General features: G+C 42.7%; 1 protein-coding gene across 5 annotated transcripts in view; it reads left to right on the top strand.

The window, feature by feature from the left end:
* The window catches only part of LOC126237386 (protein transport protein Sec31A), a 167,035-nt gene that overhangs the window by 108,183 nt on the left and 42,335 nt on the right, over window positions 1–16,517 (top strand). For 4 of the 5 annotated variants that reach the window (XM_049947469.1, XM_049947472.1, XM_049947468.1 and 1 more), the window contains exons 18-19: window positions 12,868–13,249; window positions 15,908–16,006. In XM_049947469.1, coding sequence (XP_049803426.1) covers window positions 12,868–13,249; window positions 15,908–16,006 — 481 coding nt within the window. The remainder of the gene's footprint in view (window positions 1–12,867; window positions 13,250–15,907; window positions 16,007–16,517) is intronic. The other variant, XM_049947473.1, reaches the window with a different exon arrangement.

Below are 16,517 nucleotides of genomic sequence, written 5' to 3'. Positions count from 1 at the left end.
TCATTACAGTATTATTGATGGAAAGTTTAAAGACAACATTTTGAAGTCATGATTCGGGTTGCAAGAGACTGTATATTAATTGAATTTTCGTGACGAGATTTTGGTACAAAAGACAAAGGAAAGTGGCAGCTTTCTTGTGTGATTCTTTCTAGGCAAAAGAAAAGCTGTGTGTGTATTGGTACAGCACATAAGCAATATTACTATTCTGTGTTATATAGAGAGCAAATTTACAAATATTTCTTTCTTGGGAATGACACTTGACATAAAACGGAAACTATTGTGACCATGGTGTCATTTGCTGGTGGTAATTGAATTAGCCAGTTAGTTAATAATAGAACATTTTGTTTAAATTCCTTGTCTGCAGACAGCATTGAAGAACAGTTTGTAGGAAATTTTAAGGACTAACTTTTATTGTGTTTAAGGTTTGTTTAAACAGCTCATACTATTTCCCAAATTCAATTAATCTGAATTCATGCATATTCCACAGTTGGAAGTAGTAGTGCACTCTTGCTGTCTCATTAACTGTTTGTTCCACAAAGTTATTTTAAATGTCAAATCCACTGCCTGGACACTCAAAAGTCACATATTGTCACACTTTAGTCAACAAGTCTGTTCAAAAGTGACATAATTTGCTCAGAAGAAATGATACAAGAACTACAGTGTTCAACATGTGACATAAACATGATAAATCTCGTATTCATAGACATTTCCTACAGAAATAACTAATTATAGTCAGAAAATATATTATAATTAGACAGATGAAAAATCTACTCATGAAGTGGCGGCAGGAGAAAACACACACAAAAGTTAAGGAAATGTGCAAACTTTTGGAGCCAGTGGCTTATTCTTCTGGCAGAAGGGTTGAAGCGGATGGAAGAAGGATGAAGGAAAGGGACTGGCCAGGTTTACAAAATAGTGAGAGGTATGGAAGATTTGCCCAGAAGCCTGGGTCAGGATAAACTTACCAAAAGGGATGAGAACGAAAGACTGACTGACTGGGGACTGCAACAGATGAGATTTGGTAACCTGAGAGCTTAAAGGTGGAAGATAGGGTAATAAGAAATATTGAGATACTGATAAGGTTTCACATGAGAGTTGATAAGAGTAGAAATATAAGTGTGTTATATGTGCTAGACAGGTGACGGTGAGGGGAGGAAGGGGGTAAGGAGAAATAGACAGGTCAGAAAATAAAATATATAGACTGCTAGAAGGAGGTGAAGAAAGAAACAGTTACTGGAAAGAAATGCTGAGACCAAAGAAATTAACGTTAAGGCCAGGTGGGTGGCAAGAACAAAGGTCAAGTTGTAATGCCAGTTCCTGTCTGCAGAGTTGTAAGAAACTGGTGCCAGGGGGGATAATCCAGATAGTACGTGTGGTGAAACAGGCTCCAAGATCTCGACTGTCGTGTTTAAGGCATTCTCTGCAACAGAATATTGTGTGTTACCAGTAAGTATGCACCCTCTGTCTATGGCCATTCATCCTAACTGATAACTTGGTGGTAGTCATAATGATGTAGAAGGCTGAACAGTGTTTACATATCCTCACCCCCACCCCACTCCTTCTCATCCTGTCTGGTAAATTTCCCCAGACACAGAGTCCTGGATAACTTCTCTGTAACTCTCTCCATTTCCTAAACCTTGGACAGTCCTTTTCCTACAGCCCTCTCTTCCTTCTTGTTCAACCCTTCTATAAGAAAAATGAGCCACTGGTTCCGAAAGCTTGCACTTTCCGTAACTTCTGTGTGTTCTCCTGCAGCCGCTTTGTGAGTAGATATTTATCTTTCCAGTTACATTATATTTTGAAAATTTGATTATTTTCGTTTATATATTAGCTCTTGTGGCCATCATTCTCTTGTCAGTCTTTGTTATCATTAGCCTTGTTCAAACTGTCATCGGTTTTCAATCTTTTATGGTAGTTCACCCATTCATTTATCTGTACCACCCATACTAACCAACATCTTACCCTACATCTTATCTAGTACTAATCTCTGCGTGCTTAGATGGGTACTTCTTATTTATGAAATTGTATACAACTCTTTGTTTACGGTTGACTATACATTGCAGGGCCTTCTCTGATCATCTTTTAACTCCTGTCTTTTCCATTATCTTTGTGTGAATTTTTCTAAATTTTTCTGATTTTTTGATCTTTTTTGTTGCTTGTCTTTCTGTCTTGTCTTCCTTTTTGTCTCATTTTACACCCTCTGCTTCTTTTTCACTACTACCACCATCTCTAACACTCCAAACCCCCTTACCTTGTGATGAAGTCTATCACACATTACATTTGGTCCTTCCGAATACATTCTTTTGCACTATCTAAATTATAGTCCCACATTCTGTTTCTTGAACCTGCTTGTCCATGGGAGGTACCCCAAAAGCCCGAGCATTGAACATCCCTTTTTCTGGATGTAATCCCACTCTACACCATCCTCTTTTACACTTTCAAATAAACCGTCTCTTGCAGTTACCCAGCTGATCTGTGACCTAAGTGCCTCATCTGCCAGTTTCCACTCCACCAGACTTCTTTCATCCTTTGCCCCTCATGTTTCCTTGGATGGTATAAATCATCACGTCAGCTTCAAACGCAACAACAGTGTTTCTTTCTTTCTTTCTTTCTTTATTTATTTCTTTCTTTCTATTCCCAATCCTCTCCTACAAACAGAGCTCGTCCAACATTCTAAATATCCCTCCACCTTCACCACTGCCTCCCCAAGCAATGATAATGTGTTCTCAACCTCTCATCTAAGGCACTATTCTCTCTTAAATTATCTGTATTACCTAAGGGCCTCATTTTCTGCCGTGAACATGCATTTGATCATGATGCTCTCCTTCACATGTCATGTCAGCTGCAAATACCTCTTTGCAGCACAATCCCAAAATCTATCCAACAGAGAGCCTGACACTGAACCCTGCCTTGTACAGTTCCGCCATGATCTCAACTTAATCCAACACCATTACCTCAAAACCACGTCTTAAAAGCCTTCCAAGAAATTCTAACGTGCTGCATTGCTTCACAACTCTTTGTGAGATCCCTACAACATAACTGTAACCTGTGCTCTGCAGAAATATAGGCGCATCTTTTCATAAAAACTGATGACTCCATCATTATCCTCCCAGTGGACAAAGGATCTACCATTGCTGTACTTCACTAATGGAAGTATGTAAGTGAGAATCCACCCAAGCTATCTGACACTTCTATGTACAGCATCAGCCATTAAGATCCCATCCCTGTGATTCGAACTGAACTGCAGGCCCTCCTTAAAACCTTCTGCTCCTCACAAGGACTAACACTTCAGTCTATAGAATTTCTTACTCCACTCAAACCCCGTACTCTCACCTTTCACCTTCTTCGTAAGATCCACAAACCTAATTACCCTGGCCGTCCTGTAGTTGTAGGATTCAAAGCATTCATTGAATGTATATCTGCATTAGTTGATCAATGCCTGCAACATATAGTACGATGACTCCCCTCCTTTGTTAAAGACATCAGCCATCCATCATGCCCACTCCACTCACACACTTTGCTTGTCATCATTGATGCTGAAATTTTCACTCTTCAGCGGAGTGTGCACTGATATGAAACTTCCTGGCAGGTTAAAACTGTGTGCTGGACCAAAACTCGAACTCGGGACCTTTCGCAGGCAAGTGCTCTACCAACTGAGCTACCCAAGCACAACTTACGACCAGCCCTCACAGCTTCAGTTCTGCCAGTACCTAGTCTCCTACCTTCCAAACTTCACTGAAGCTCTTGCAAACCTTGCAGAACTACCACTCCTGGAAGAAAGGATATTGCGGAGCCATAGCTTAGCCAAAGCCTGGTGGATGTTTCCAGAATGAAATTTTCAGTCTGGAGCAGAGTGTGCACTGATATGAAACTTCCTGGCAGATTAAAACTGTGTGCCGGACCGAGACTTGAACTCGGGGCCTTTTGCCTTTCATGGGAAAGTGCTCTACTGACTGAGATACCCAAGCATGACTCCTTTCTTTTAGGAGTGCTAGTTCTGCAAGATTGACAGAAGAGCTTCTGTGAAGTTTGGAAGGTCGGAGACGTACTGGCAGAACTGAAACTGTGAGGGTAGGTTATGAGTCGTGCTTGGGTAACTCAGTTGGTAGAGCACTTGCCTGTGAAAGGCAAACGGTCCCAAGTTCGAGTCTTGGTCCGGCACACAGTTTTAATCTAACAGGAAGTTTCACATCATTGATGCTACCTCCCTCTATACCAACATTTCCTGTGTACACGGTCTGTGTGCTGCTTGATGTTAGCTCAGCCAGTGTCCGGCTGATTCTAAACACATTATGTCCTTCTTGCTTACTTGAATCAACTTTATACTTTTACAAATCCCTACTTTACCTTTGAGGGACTGACATACAAACAGATTGGGGGCCCCTCAGCGGACTCAGCATTCATTTGCTGGGTACGGGCTTGGCGAACCCGGGGTCCCCGAGCTGTGGACTGGTGTGCGCCGCCAGTCCTCTGACACCGTAAGCTCTGGACATGCTTCAGCGACCACCGTGTGGCGCAACGGTGGAACGTTGTGTGTCGCAGGGACTGGGGAACTTGGCTTGATTGCCTGGATTGCTCTATAAAAAACCCTTCTATCTTAAGGTGTGCTGCGTGCCGATAAGATGCATGGCTGTTGGAGGTGGAACAGTCGCTAGTGGGCGACCTCTGAGGAACCTGCCACACCTCCGTTGTATAAGGCTTACCCAGGCATGCAGGGCTCTGTCTGGGCGGACGTTTAGTTCCCTAGCTGCTCGTGGGACGCACATGGCAACCACGTATTTCCCTTCACCTACTTCGCAATCAGTAAAGCGTATGAGGGAGGCTAGTCCTCCAGATAAGCAGATAGAACAGAGTAACAGGGCTCATGGAGTCATAAATGACAATGTTTTCATCATGACTAAGAGGAAGGAGGGCTCATTTGAAAAAGTGTCTCCTTTCTATATACATAAAGGTTTAGAAGGACAAACGCCTAAGGAATGGTACCCTGTTAGTTGAGACTACTAGGGCAAAGCAAGTGGAGCTGCTTCGAAAGTCAACCAAGTTAGGCGAGTATGATATTACTGTCGAGTTGCACAACTCCCTCAACTCCAGTAAAGGCGTTGTCACCTGCCGGGATTTAATGGATATTGAGGTAGAAGAGCTGAAGCAAGAATGGGCAACACGGGATTGTAGACGTGGAACAACGGACACGTAGGAATAATGGAGTTGTTGAGAAATCTGCCACCTTCATTGTGACTTTCAATTCGCCTGTCTTGCCTGAATACATTCTGGCTGGTTACCACCGACTTAGGGTTAGGCCTTATATGCCTAACCCTATGCGATGTTTCAAATGTCAACGATTTGGCCGTACAACGATGAGTTGTGGGGGTGAACCGACCTGTGGTATATATGGCTAGGCAGCTCATGAAGCTGGGACCAACTGCACATCTCCAGCGCTGTGTATCAGCTGCTCTGGGAGCCATCCTGTATGGAGCAGAGACTGCCCCATCTTTGCGGAGGAAAGAAAAATTCAGGAGATAAAGGTGACAAAGAGGATACGTTATGTGGAAGCCAAAAAAGAGTATAAGGCGACAAAACCCACTGTCTTTGCCACATCCTATGCCTCCTTGGTGCAAAAAAGTGCGTCAAAAGTAGACACTTCGACGCAGACCATGTCCAGTGTAGCAGTATCCTCCACCAATACCTGTACCTGCGTTTGTACCTGCCAGAGAACAACCAATAAAGATATAGCTATTCAGGCTGCTCCGACTGAACCAAATGCTATTGCAGAGAAAGCTACAGTGAAGACTTCGAAGGCCCTCCAGAAACGGAGTGCCTCTCCACTTCCCCCATCCCCGACTTCCACCAAGAAAAAGGGACCAGGGAAAGGGGCATGACGTTTGGTGTCAAACCTGCCAAAGGCAGCATCGGATATCGTCATGGCATCCCTGACTGATGAGGAGGAAATCGTCATCAAGTTTGATACCTCTTCCCCAGAACCTGGCAGCCCCTCTGCTGCCACTCGCTCCACAAGTGTCTCACCAGCGCGGCACAAAGACAGGGGGAAATGTACACCGAAACGATGATATGGCTCCCATACTTCAGTAGAATCTGAATGGAGTCAGAACTCGCTTTGAAGAATTGCGGCTGTTAGTACAGGAAAACCCCTTTTGCATCTCTTTGCAAGAGACACATTTTAAAGAGAATGACACACCTGTACTTATAGGATATCACTTGTACAGGAAAGACGACCTGACTGGTAATAGAGCGCAGGGTGGGGTGGCAGTGTTCATTATGGACACATTACACTCTTCACCTGTGCCCTTAACCACAATGCTACAAGCGGTTGCAGCTCGGATCCTGGCCCATGTTAATGTCACAGTGTGCTCCTTGTATTTACCACCCGCTGAGCTCATTGAGAGTGAAGATGTCGCACAGCTCATTGATCAGCTACCCTGTCCCTTTCTCATTTTAGGAGATTTTAATGCTCATAATGCATTATGGGTTCCAACAAAACCTGCCCCAGAGGCCAGATGATTGAGCAGTCGATCAGGACTTCCGACATCATACTGCTGAACACAGGTCAAGCCACGCATTTTAGCACCACTTCAGGTTCGTCCTCTACCATAGACCTCTCTATTTGTTTGCCTGTGCTTGCGGACGTTGCTCAGTGGATCATAGACGACGACCTTCATGGCAGCGACCATTATCCTATCTGGCTCCATCTGCCAGTTGAAATGGGTCGTGTCGACAAGCCGCTGAAATGGTTGTTCCGGAAGGGAAACTGGACGCTGTACAGGCAGTTGGCTGTTTTTGAACAGTGTGAAGGTGTCCAGGATTGGGTGGATCACATTACGGCAGTGATGCTCCATGCTGCTGATGTATCAATACCAAAGTCAAAGGGAACACCTGTGAGGCAGCCTGTCCCTTGGTGGAATGATGACTGTCCTACTGCAATCAGAGACAGAAGGGCGGCTTTGAGAAGATTCCATCGGTGCCCTACTGATGCGAATCTGGCAACTTTCCGAATAGCACGGGCATGGGCGAGAAGAATCGTTAGAGAGAGTAAATGGAGGTCTCGGCGAGAGTTCCTGAACTCCATCAATAGGTCCACATCTTCAAGCAAAGTATGGGAAGCCATTAGGAGGATCTAAAGGCGATACTCTTGGCTGCCAATAGCAGCTACACATGAGCATGGGTGTCTCCTAACATCTCAAAGAGACATCGCCCGGGCAGTGGCAGAATCATTTCAAACTATTATGGCCGATTCTGGCCAGGACCCAGAATTTCATCGCTATCGCGGTACACAGGAGCGGGCTGGATTTGATTTCCGTTCAAACAACACTGAGGAATACAATCAGCCTTTCTCTTTGTGGGAGTTGGACTCTGCACTGTCAGTATCTCGGGATACTGCACCTGGTCCAGACCTGATATCGTATAGCATGCTGCAGCAGTTGGATCTACGGTCAAAGGAAGTCCTCCTTCAACTTTTTAATGAAATTTGGAAGACAGGTGACTTTCCTAGTTCATGGAAAGAATCAATTTTAATTCCACATTTAAAACCAGGGAAGAACCGGACCGATCCCAGTAGTTATTGTAGCGTTAGTCTCACGAGCTGCGTAGGAAAGACATTTGAGCATATGGTCAATAGGTTCCTGGTGTGGGTTCTCAAATCCAGATCCTTACTTACCCGCTTCCAGTGTGAGTTCAGGAGGTATCATTCCACCCTAGATAACCTGATCCTACTCAAAACAGCAATACAAGATGCTTTCCTATGTAAGCAACACCTTATCGAGGTTTTCTTCGACCAGGAGAAGGCGTGTGATACTACCTGGAGGCATAACATTTTGCGACAGCTTTATGAATGGGGTTTCCGTGGGCGTTTACCCACAGTCATCAGATCCTTTGTCGACAGGTACTTTAGGTATAAGGTTGGGAATGTTCTGTCTGACCGTTTTAAGCAGGAGAACAGTGTCCCTCAAGGAAGTGTCCTCAGCGTGACAGCTTTCGCAATTGCAACTAATGGTATTGCATTCACAATACGACGGCCCATACGATGCTTCTTGTTTGTGGACGATTTCTGCATTTTCTGTGCGTCTTCCTCCCTTACAACTGCTACATGCCAATTACAGCTGACGATCCTGCGATTGGAGGAATGGTCTACGACCACAGGCTTTAAATTCTCTTTGGAGAAGACTGTTTGTGTAGATTTTAACCGTTCCCGTACTCTTTTTAATCTCCCTGTTTTAAAACTAGGAGACACTGTTCTCACCTTTATGGAACAAGTGAAATATCTCGGGCTTATTTTTGATGAGAAGCTCACATGGTTGCCACACCTAAAGGATCTCAAAGTCCGCTGTTTCAAGGCTTTAAACGTCCTTAAATGCGTCAGTCATAGGTCCTGGGGTGCTGACAGGGCATGTCTGCTCCAACTTTATAAGGCCTTTGTGCGACCTCGATTGGAATACGGATGTCAAGCTTATGGATCTGCAAGACCTTCGTACCTCAAAATGTTGGATGTGATTCACCATGAGGGTATTAGGCTTTCAACGGGGGCTTATCGCACGAGTCCAGTTGCTAGTCTATGTGTCGAGGCTGGAGAGCCTCTGCTGTCCATTCGGCGTCTTCTCCTCGTGGTACAGCTAGCATACAGGGCCAAGTCCACTCCTCTTTCATTGGTGTCCAACACCATTTCACAGCTGGCACTGGAACGTCTCTTCCGCCACCGTCCGAAGGCAACAAAGCCGTTTGGCATCCGTGCAAATGAAAGTCTCAAGTCAGTACACCTGGAGGGCATTAAGGTCCTCCACCAGGGATGGAGTAGGGGATCTCCCTGGCTACTACAAAGGCCAAGTTTACTTCTTGATCTGGCTGCTTACTAGAAGTATTGTACCCCGGACCACCTTTTTAAAATTAAATTTACTGAGATTTTAGACCGCCATTCAGATTTTATTACTGTTTACACGGATGGGTCTAAACAGGGGGATTTTATGGGCTGCTCTGCTGTGTTTCCCGATACTGTCTGTAGTATAGTGCTCCCAGAGCAGTTCTCAGTTTACTGTGCAGAACTGTTTGCCATTCTGCAAGCATTAGAGCATATGCGACGACATCATGGCACGAAATTCATCATCTGCTCCGATTCCCAAAGTGCTCTACACACTCTTGAACAGCTGTACCCAGCAGATCGGATGGTGCAAGTAGTGCAGGACGCACTCCTGCTCTTGCAAAAGCAGGGTAAGGATGTAATTTTCTGCTGGGTTTCAGGGCACATAGGGATTCCTGGAAATGAACTTGCAGACGCAGCTGCCAAGGAGGCTTGCTCCATCCCACCCCCTGCTCGCTGTTCTGTCCCCCTGCAGGCAATAACATCATTCTTGACTCGGAAGGTCATGTGTTGGTGCGAGGCTCAGTGGCTGGAAGTGAGGGATAATAAGTTGCGAGCAGTGAAGGATTCTGTCCGACCGTGGCTTACCTCCTTCCGACAACGACAAGCTGAGGAAGTAGCCCTTACACGGCTTAGAATAGGACATTGTCATTTGACACATTGTTTTCTGTTACGTTGTGAGGAGCCACCAACATGTCAGACATGTGGAACACAGCTGTCGATACGACATATTTTAACTGAGTGTGTTTTATATGCGGGTTTGCGGGAAGACTTTAGTGTCCCACCAGACCTGCCTTCTATTTTAACTAATAATGAGGCGAGTGTCGCGCTAGAGTTTTACGTTTTTGTGTGATGTCTGGACTTCTTCCCAAAATATTGGGATTGAGATCTTAATGTGCTGTAAAGTCGTGTGGTCACCCATTATTTGTAAGTGGTCACTCAGCCACCGTTAATTATTTTCACCTGTTTTGTACTGCTATTTTATTTTTAGTTTTATCTACCTGTTTTGATGTGCTGTGTCCAATCTTGCAATTTGAACATTTACAATTCTCGCAAAGATTGGCTCTGAATTGATCATTGTTTAACAGATCTTGGCTGCACTCGTCAACATTTCTTTTGAGAACAGACGCTGATAACCTCGTTGTTGTGCGCCCTAAAACACTAATCATCATCAGATTGGCGGCATAGCAGTGGCAACTAGGAAGGCTCCTTCCTATGCCAACCTTTTCATGGGTTGCTTGGAGGGGGCTTTCCTGGGATCCATAAGCCTTGAGCTTCTTGTTTGGTGTAGATACATTGATAACGTCTTTGCCATATGGACACATGGTAAGATGGACCTGCTAAAACTTTTGGCAGATGCATATTCATTCTCCAAATAAAATTCGACATGGTCCTGTTAAGAATCCCATGCCACTTTCCTTGATAAGGACATCATCCTCACCAATGGTCATCCAGACACTTCTGTTCACATTAAATCCACTAACAAGCAACAGTACTTACTTTTTGACAATATTATGAAAAGGATAGATTGTTACTCACCATATAGTGGAGATGCTGAGTTGCAGATAGGCACAACAAGAAGACTGGCAGACAAGTAAGATTTTGGACAAAAAGACCTTCATCAGAATTAGATACACACACACACACACACACACACACACACACACGCCACTCTCACACTTGTCCACAGTCTCTGGTTACCAAGACCAGACTAGTTATGTGTATGTGTGTGAGTTGCGTTTATGTGAGTGAGAGTGTGTATGTTGTCTAATTATGATGAAAGCCTTTTTGACCAAAATCTTACTTGTTTGACAGTCTTTTTGTTGTGCCTATCTGAGACTCAGCATCTCTGCTGTATGGTGAATAGCAATCTGTCCTTTTCATAATATTGTCACACACACACACACACACACACACACACACACACACACACACACACATGCCACTCACACACTTGTCCACAGTCTCTGGTTGCCAAGACCAGATTAGTTATGTGTATGTGTGTGAGTTGCGTTTATGTGAGTGAGAGTGTGTATGTTGTCTAATTATGATGAAAGCCTTTTTGACCAAAATCTTACTTGTTTGACAGTCTTTTTGTTGTGCCTATCTGAGACTCAGCATCTCTGCTGTATGGTGAATAGCAATCTGTCCTTTTCATAATATTGTCATTATCCATCCTGGATTTTCCAATATTGACAGTTACCATTCTTTAAATGCTATAATTCCCTCCCATACAGCCGTGGCATTCAAAGGAAATGTTTGTTCAGATGCAAACTGTTTACTGCATTTCACAACTATTCTCACCACAGCCTTCATTAGGCATAATTATCCCATCAGCCTAGTTCAAAAGCAGATTCCCTGGGCCATTACATTCAATCCTAGTACTGCTGATTCCTCCAGAAAGCAACTTGGTCTTGAGTGTATTTATCAGCATCTTTGACTAGGCTATTTTGTCCGAAAATCATCCCCTGAAATGAGGTCATTCTGTCTGACATTTTGCTCACCACATATATAAAATAGCTTTCGACCCCCCCCCCCCCCCCCCACCAAATCTCTGCACTTTTCCTGGTCAGACCCTATCTCCTTCTGCACCCATTTCCCTACCCTGTGGCTCCTACCATGCTATAAGTCAGCAGATGTACCCACCTACCATCACCTATATCATCACTGTAACTGATGAAACATTTACTATCAAAGGGAGAGCTATCTGTGAAATGACACATTGTGTACCAGCTGTTAGGTAAGAGCACCTTTTACTTGGTATGACTACTACCAAGTTATCATTTAGGATTAATGGGTGTGGACAGTGTGTGTGTACTGGCAAACACAATATCCTGTTGCAGAGCACACTCTACAACATGACAGTAATGACCTTGGTGCCTGTCCCATCACAACGTGCCATCTGGATTTTGCCCCCTGACAGCAGTTTCTAAGAACTCTGCAGGTGGCAACTGGCATTACACGATGTCTTTCATTGTCGCCACCCACCTCGCCATAACCTTACGTTAATTTCTTTGGTTTCAGCATTTCTTTTCCTTAAATATTCCTTTCTTCACTCTCCTCCTAGTTTTCTATGAAATTAATTTTCTGACTTGTCTTATCTCTCTTCCCCCCCCCCCCCCCCCCCCAAACCTTCAACTGTCTCTACCACATATAGTACACTTAACTTTCCACTCTTATTAACTCTTGCAAAATGTTTTGCAGTAATCTTTATCTTGTTTATTATTCTATCTTCCACTTCTAAGCTCTCTGGTATTCAAATCTTGTCTGATGAAGTTCCCAACAGTCAATCTTTCCTTCTCATTCCATCTGTTAAGTCTCCCCTGACCCAAGGTTCTGGGTGACTTTTCCCTGACTCTCCCCATTTGCTAAACCTGGCCATTCCTTTTCCTTCATCTGTCTTCCTTTCTCTTAAACCCTTCTGCCAGGAGGAGGAGCCACTGGTTCTGAAAGATTGCACACTACCTTAACTTTTGTGTGCGTTTTGTTGGGCCGCTCCTTGGTGAGTAGGTTTTTTGGTTATCCAGTTATATTATAAAAATAAGTAGATACATTTTTATTTCTGTTTGTCAATGATGTACTTCCTGTAACCAACTGATACTGGACCAATGTGGTTTCTTCTTGAAATGGCATATTTCACGTAGTATATGGTTACTTCTGTTCATGACACACAGCAGATGAGTGTCAGTCCTTAAGCGACTTGCTTGAAATAGGCATTTAATATTACAGAAATTTTAAGGTTTAGAGCTACAAACTATAGATGGAGACAGCTTTTAACAAAAAAAAATGATACATGGTATCATTATTCAGTGACTTCTGACATTCAGCCTTAACGTAGCAGTCAAACAATCAGAGTTCACATCATTATTCGTGCCAATCAAATCCTTACTGGGTCCCAGAGATGATGCTCATCAGTTTTAAAAGTAACTTACATAAGCTTAAATTGACTTTTTGTAACCAACTTAAAAATAGTAAACACGTTTTTCTTTCTCTTTCTCCAACAGTTACAACAACAACAACCACAACAGCATCAGCAACAACTTGGCAGCGCACCTTCATATCTGGGAACCCCTGTTCAGCAGATGCCCCAGCAGTCCTATAACAGCCCTCAGGCCCAGGCATATACACCCACTGCTCCTGTACCTCCTGTTCGATCTTTCACTCCAACTGTGCAACAGCAGCAGCAGCAACTTGTTCCACCAATACAATCCTCTTATCTGCCTGGACAACACCAGTCACCTTCTGCAACTTCACCGTACAACACTGCAGGACCAGTCATGACACAGCAGCATTATGGGCCTCCAAAAACATTCTCACCAGCTCCACCTGTTGCTCCTGTTCCACCTGTGCCTGTTCAGCAGTCACCACCAGTGGCAGCTGTTCAAGGTAAGTAACATCCGATGTCAAAGGCAAGTGATGTAATGTGTCAGAAAAATCAAATATGTGCGTAACATAAGAAGTAGATTCCATAAGTTTCCAGCATGATCTTGAATATGAGCTCGAAGGTTAAAATTCCTTGAAGGGATGCTTGCGACATCTGCAAGTAGATGCGCACATGAATTGTAGCCTGGTACTTGCCTCGGCTGAATGAGGATACTCGTTAGAGTAAAACATTACGAGCTGCAGTGGAAAAAATAGAGTATCATGCAGCGATGAAGTTCCTGACAAAAGAAGGGTTACATCAGTGAAATGAAAGTCCATTTGGGTGTTGTTAATGATGATGCTTCTACTTCATACTCCACAGTGAAGGAATGGTCTAAACAGTTTTATCTAGGCAGAGAGAAAATTGTTGATGATCCACGTGTTGGTCAACCTGTTTAGGCGGTGACTGAGGAAACCCTTGCTGTTGTTAAAAGTGAAGTTGTGAGTGACAGGCAGTTGAAACTTGAGGAAATTACAGCACTGTTAAGGTTATCTAAAATAACTGTTTTCTGGATAATGAATGATCATTTGCACTTGAAAAATGTCAGTGCAAGATGGGTGCACAGACGTCTCTATGCAGTGCAGAAGGAGTAGTGTGTGACTTGTTGCACCAAGTTTTTGGAGCTGTACTGTGGCAACTAGAAAGAAGTACTGGAATCCATTGCTATAGGGAGGAAAGTATAGTTCTTTATGATGATCCTCTGTCGTAAAGAAAATTGCTTGAATGGCGCAAACCAAGTGAAGCTCCACCAAGAGAGGCACAGGTCACTCAGTCCACAAAGGAGGTCACGACAACAATCTTCTGTGGTTACAGAGGAATTATCATAGTTCTTTTCAAAGAAAGGAATATCATTGTGAATGCACAATACTATGCTTCACTTCTGCACAAATCATGTGACTCCATCAAACTAAAGAGGGAAGAAGTTTGTCACATGGTGTTTGTCTTCCCCACAACAATGTGCTAGTGAAAATGGTGGCAGCTGTGTAGTCTGCAGTAAAGTAATGTGGCTTCCAGGAGACTGACCACCTACTCTGTAGTCCAGATCTAGCCCTAAGTGACTACTATCTCTTCTCCAAATTTCGCAGAAGGAAATTTGGTGATGATGAAGACGATGACGACGATGATGCTGTGGTGGTGGTGTAGTGAAAGCTGCTGTAATGGACATTTTGCAGATAAAGAATCAGATTACTTTTTGAAAGGCATAGAGTTGTTAATTCACAGATGTGAAAATTGTATTGGAATAAAGGTTGTTTACATTGAAAAATAACATTATTGTTTTGTTTTTACAACTTTAAAAATGTAGTCGGGCCAGAAACTTTTTTAACCTAGCTCGTAGACAAATAATCCATGCACAACATTCAAAGTGAAAATCAAGCAAGAAATGTCAGTGTACAATACAATGCTTACATCAAAGTAGATAAGCATCCAACAGCTTAGTCCTATGATAAGATTGTCAAAGTAGTTACACCATATGGAAAGCAAGAGTCTAGTGGCTAGCAGTACTGTGAAGTGTGCAAGATAAGTTAATAGCCACTGGGTGGCAGAAACAGTTACACTTTACTTACTTTACACAAGATGAAAACTTTGTAGGATTTCATGTTAAATCAGTAAGCAAATTTTGATGTTCAAATCCATGAAATTCCCAGTCATTAAAACTTTACTAAGACATATAAGTTTAAAGCATATTGCATAACTCTCCTCAATTATATCCATGGAAAGTACCAAAGCTTCATCCAAAGAGATAAATGTTTGATGATGATTGTTCAGGTAATCTGTTTCCTGTTACAGTTTCTAAGCAGAAATATACTTTTCTTAAACTTCCTTTTTAACATGTCATTAATTATGCTATAAGAGTCATACTATGGTAATTTACTCCCTCCACTGTGTTAACTGAATTGAAAAGTTCGGTATTATTAAGTATTAGGAGATATGAGACAGTGCTCTCATCACGCAAGTTCTGTAACTAATTATTCAAGGTAACTTTCAGAAAAGACATTCCAAACAGTGTCTCATGAATGTCTGTCCCATGAAACCTATTTTAATCATGTGAACCTCAAAGTCTATAGGTGGTGAGCAGAAATACCACATAAACATTTTTTCTTTCTGATCTGCAAGACCAGTGTTCTCTGTGATTAATACAGTTTCATGTCTGCAAAACACTAGACTTGAATGAGAAGAAATAAATATAGTGGCTGAAAAAGTACTTTCAATATGATTCTCAAGTTTTTCAGAGCATGTATATCATACAGTGAGTTCTTGGAGGAATAATCAGTTTATTGCTGTAAACATGCACAATATTTCAACAACAGACTTGCTAGTCATAATCGGGTCTTTCATCAAAATACTGTGTGCGTGTGCCATGACAATTGAGCCATTTGCCTAATAACTCTTTGTACAGATTTTTATGCTCTATTTTTGTTACTGTTGACTGTGATATTTTGTTCAACTTAACTTGCTTGGCATTTTTATCATAGAAAACCCATTAGCCTCTTTGTGCTACTTGGGAATTGATATATCCAGAATTGTTTAATATTTGCTGTTAGCATCTATAAACACTGCTAAACTATTATGAGCTCATGCATAATTGTATCAATATGGTAATATAATCTCATGGCTTTTAGGTTCAGTTAGATCATACCCTTCAGCTGATCCCAGTTTTTGCCAGAAGCTTTCGGAATCGCCTCATATGGCTGATAGGGTCAACAGCTGTGCAAGGTGGAGTAAGTAATGCTCCACAATGCGGTACATTTGCTGTTGTAGTTCCTGGTTCAAGTTGTAGTTTCTGGTACAAGTAGTAGTTGACTGTAGTGTGCAAGAGTGATATGCACATGTAGATTTACTTTTATTCATAAGTTAGATAGTGTCATTTGAAAAATTAGTCTCTCTCTCTCTCTCTCTCTCTCTCTCTCTCTCTCTCTCTCTCTCTCTCTCTCTCAGGAAGGATATTACCCCATTGGACATGTTAATTTTACAGGTGAGTACAGCTGTTGTAGTGCTATTTTGGGCATGTCAATTTTTTTTCATTGACACAAATGTTTGTGTGTATGAGTGTTAATTCTCAGGCACAGCTGGGCTCTAAGTGCTGTAAACTCAGTTAAAAATTGAATGTTGCTATGAGAGATTACTATCTCAAACCCAATATAATGCTTCATGTGAAAAAACTTTTTGCATAAAGGAGACCAGTCACTGAATAAGTGAATAAGTGTTGAATCACTGACAGGCACACTTAAA

This window comes from Schistocerca nitens, chromosome 2 (genome assembly GCF_023898315.1).
Source record: "Schistocerca nitens isolate TAMUIC-IGC-003100 chromosome 2, iqSchNite1.1, whole genome shotgun sequence".
Taxonomy (NCBI): domain Eukaryota; kingdom Metazoa; phylum Arthropoda; class Insecta; order Orthoptera; family Acrididae; genus Schistocerca; species Schistocerca nitens.
This window is presented reverse-complemented; position numbering and strand designations above follow the sequence as displayed.